The 3,303-nt window shown below is 42.9% G+C and overlaps 1 protein-coding gene across 1 annotated transcript; it reads right to left on the bottom strand.

The window, feature by feature from the left end:
- Positions 1-106: 106 nt before the first annotated feature.
- Positions 107-2,979, bottom strand: gins1 (GINS complex subunit 1 (Psf1 homolog)). Its single transcript, XM_031842012.1, has 6 exons — positions 2,757-2,979; positions 2,560-2,658; positions 1,301-1,391; positions 1,096-1,212; positions 450-524; positions 107-288 (listed from the first exon to the last, which is right to left on the bottom strand). The coding sequence occupies exons 1-6, from the start codon at positions 2,789-2,791 to the stop codon at positions 220-222; spliced, it is 486 nt and encodes a 161-aa protein (XP_031697872.1). The 5' UTR covers positions 2,792-2,979; the 3' UTR covers positions 107-219.
- Positions 2,980-3,303: the final 324 nt, after the last annotated feature.

The raw sequence follows: 3,303 nt of genomic DNA, 5'->3' as shown, positions 1-3,303 counted from the left end.
ACTACTCTAGTGCAGTATAAGATCAGAGTACTTCTTCACTGTAGTATTACTACTCTAGTGCAGTAACAGACTGAATGGAGACCAAACATTTAGAAAAAGATTTATTTATTTCATCAGAACTCTTTTAAACAGTTTGTTGTGTTCAGGGAACTCTGTGAACAGGACGTTTGAGTGTTTAATTATTGGATGAGCTCGACCAATAGAAACGCTCCGTCTCCTTCAGGACACCACGTGCTCCAGGACGCCCTGACGAATCAGCTGCTCACATTTCCACCGAGGCAGGAAGTGCTGCAGACAGGCAGACGTTAAGGTGACACAATATTATCATTATTAATATTATTAATTATGATAAATAATAACCTGTTATTAATAATAATAAATAACCTGACTGTTATTATTATTATTAATATTATTATTAATAAATAGTATTATTATTAATACATAGTAACCTGACTGTTCTTCTTCAGCAGGATCACGGTTCCGTCGTCGATCTCAAACTCTCCGTGGTCCTTTAAACACCTCACCTGGAAAACACCTGATGTCAGCGTCATGTGACCACAGGTACTTAAACACATAGTATATACAAGTACACACTGCAAATACTAGTACATGTGTACACAGAATCACTATTTACAGGAGAAGAAAATAAAATGATGAAAAGATAAAATACGTTGACGTCAACATTCAGTTTGTTTGCAGGAAAAATGAAAAGATTCTTTAAATTATATTTAAACATGAAATCAACATTAAGTGATTATTTTTGTAAATAAATATAAATTACATTTGTTGACTGCATTGTGAAAACACTTAATCTAAAATAGATCATATTTAATATCTAATCTTCTGTTAAATAAACAGAAACATTCAAACGTTTTATTCAAAGTAACATAACTTATTTATAAACGATGTTTCAAATGTTTAAAACTGAATTATTGTTATTTTCAGACGGATTCGATATTAGAGTGTTTAAATGAAATGTGTTCTTATTGTTGTTATTAACAGTATAAACTATTTTAAAATAAAAACATGAATCTCCAGAGAGAGCTTGTTCCTACATTTCCCATCACGCACCCTGCCAGATGTGTGTGGTCTCACCTCGATGTAGAGGCTCTTTGGGGGCTTCATGTCCTGAGTGAGGTCCAGACCCTCGCCCCCCCCCAGAGACCGCATGAAGGAGGCCAGAGACTTCTTGTACTGACTGAACCACTGCACCTGCACAGGTAGGCCAGAGGTATTGATCACTGTATCATCAGTGATCGATACAGGAAGTGATCGATACAGGAAGTGATGTCACACTCACCTCCTCTGCACACATGTGGAAGCGGACGTTAGCCGGCAGAACGCTGCCGTACTCCCAACGGAGAGACCGGATCCTCAGGAGACGGTCATAGCTGAGAGAGGGAGGAGTCACATGGTCACAGGGGAGGAGTGTGTGTGTGAGGAGCGAGTAGAGAGGAGAAGAGCGAGTAGAGAGGAGCGAGCAGAGAGAGGAGCGAGTAGAGAGAGAGAGGAGCGAGTAGAGAGGAGAGGAGTGACGAGAGAGAAGAGGAGTGACGAGAGAGAAGAGGAGCGAGTAGAGAGCAAGAAGAGAGGAGCGAGTAGAGAGAGGAGAGAGTAGAGATAGAGGAGCGAGTAGAGAGCGAGGAGAGAGTAGAGTACGAGGAGCGAGCAGAGAGTGAGGAGAGAGGAGCGAGAGAGGAGGGAGTAGAGATAGAGGAGCGAGGAGAGAGCGAGAGAGAGGAGGGAGTAGAGAGGAGCGAGTAGAGAGGGGAGAGAGAGAGAGGAGCGAGAGAGGAGAGGCGGGAGAAGAGAGGAGCGAGGAGAGAGAGAGGAGCGAGGAGAGAGAGAGAGGAGCAAGTAGAGAGAAGAGGAGCGAGTAGAGAGCAAGGAGAGAGGAGCGAGTAGAGAGGAGAGTAGAGAGGAGGGAGTAGAGAGAGAGGAGCGAGTAGAGASAGGAGCGAGTAGAGAGAGAGGAGCGAGTAGAGAGGAGCGAGTAGAGAGAGAGGAGCGAGTAGGGAGGAGAGGAGCGAGGAGAGAGGAGAGGAGCGAGGAGAGAGAGAGGAGCGAGGAGAGAGGAGAGGAGTGAGTAGAGAGCAAGGAGAGAGTAGAGAGAGGAGGGAGTAGAGAGGAGAGGAGCAAGAAGAGAGGAGCGAGTAGAGAGGGGAGAGAGAGAGGAGCAAGTAGAGAGAGGAGAGGCAGGAGTAGAGAGGAGAGGAGCGAGGAGAGAGAGGAGCGAGGAGAGAGAAGAGGAGCGAGTAGAGAGGAGAGGAGCGAGTAGAGAGAGAGGAGCGAGTAGAGAGAGAGGAGCGAGTAGAGAGAGGAGCGAGTAGAGAGGAGAGGAGCAAGTAGAGAGCAAGGAGAGAGGAGCGAGTAGAGAGCAAGGAGAGAGGAGCGAGTAGAGAGCGAGGAGCGAGTAGAGAGCGAGGAGAGAGGAGCGAGAGAGAGGAGCGAGGAGAGAGAGAGGAGGAAATGACAAATAACAGACTTGGGCTGTACCCTGTGTGTGGAGGTCACATGATGCACAGGTGTTACAGGTGTGTGTGTGTGTGTGTGTGTTACCAGTAGGCGGTCACACAGCGTTGGTTCCTCAACAAACAACAGTGTCGTAGTTTGATTGAAGGAATGAGATCAGCTCGACCTTCAAATTTCGCCTCGTTACTGGAACACAATTATTAATAATATGTTATTAATAATATTATTATGTTCACCTTCAACCTAAAACACTAATGAAAGTATTAACATTAAAGTGCACTCACACATCCGTCTGGTTCTGTTCATAAAGAGCTTCCATCTCCTGCAGAACCTGTCGGAGTCCATCCTCCTGAGAACACGAGAGAACGTTCACACTCCGTCACACTCTGACCATTCAACAGTTAGATCCTTATTGCGTAATACGTGGACGTGGGTTTGATGGTTCAGCACCAGACAGCGTTGAATATTAAATATTCTCTCTGTTTACGTTGTTTTATAGCCTTCTCGTGGGGTGACTGAGCCCTTCAAACTAGTCTGGACGGATCTTGTTAGTGAGCTGAAATGCTCCGACAATGGTTACGAATATATATATATACACACATATATATATATATATACACACATATACACACATATATATACACATATACACACATATATATATACATATATATATACATATATATATATATATATATATACATATATATACATATATATATATACATATATATACATATACATATACATATACATATACATATACATATACATATACATATATACATATACATATATACATATACATATATACATATACATATATACATA

Source organism: Anarrhichthys ocellatus, unplaced genomic scaffold (assembly GCF_004355925.1).
Source record: "Anarrhichthys ocellatus isolate YVR2014 unplaced genomic scaffold, GSC_Weel_1.0 scaffold5993, whole genome shotgun sequence".
In the NCBI taxonomy this organism is placed as follows: Eukaryota; Metazoa; Chordata; class Actinopteri; order Perciformes; family Anarhichadidae; genus Anarrhichthys; species Anarrhichthys ocellatus.
This window is presented reverse-complemented; position numbering and strand designations above follow the sequence as displayed.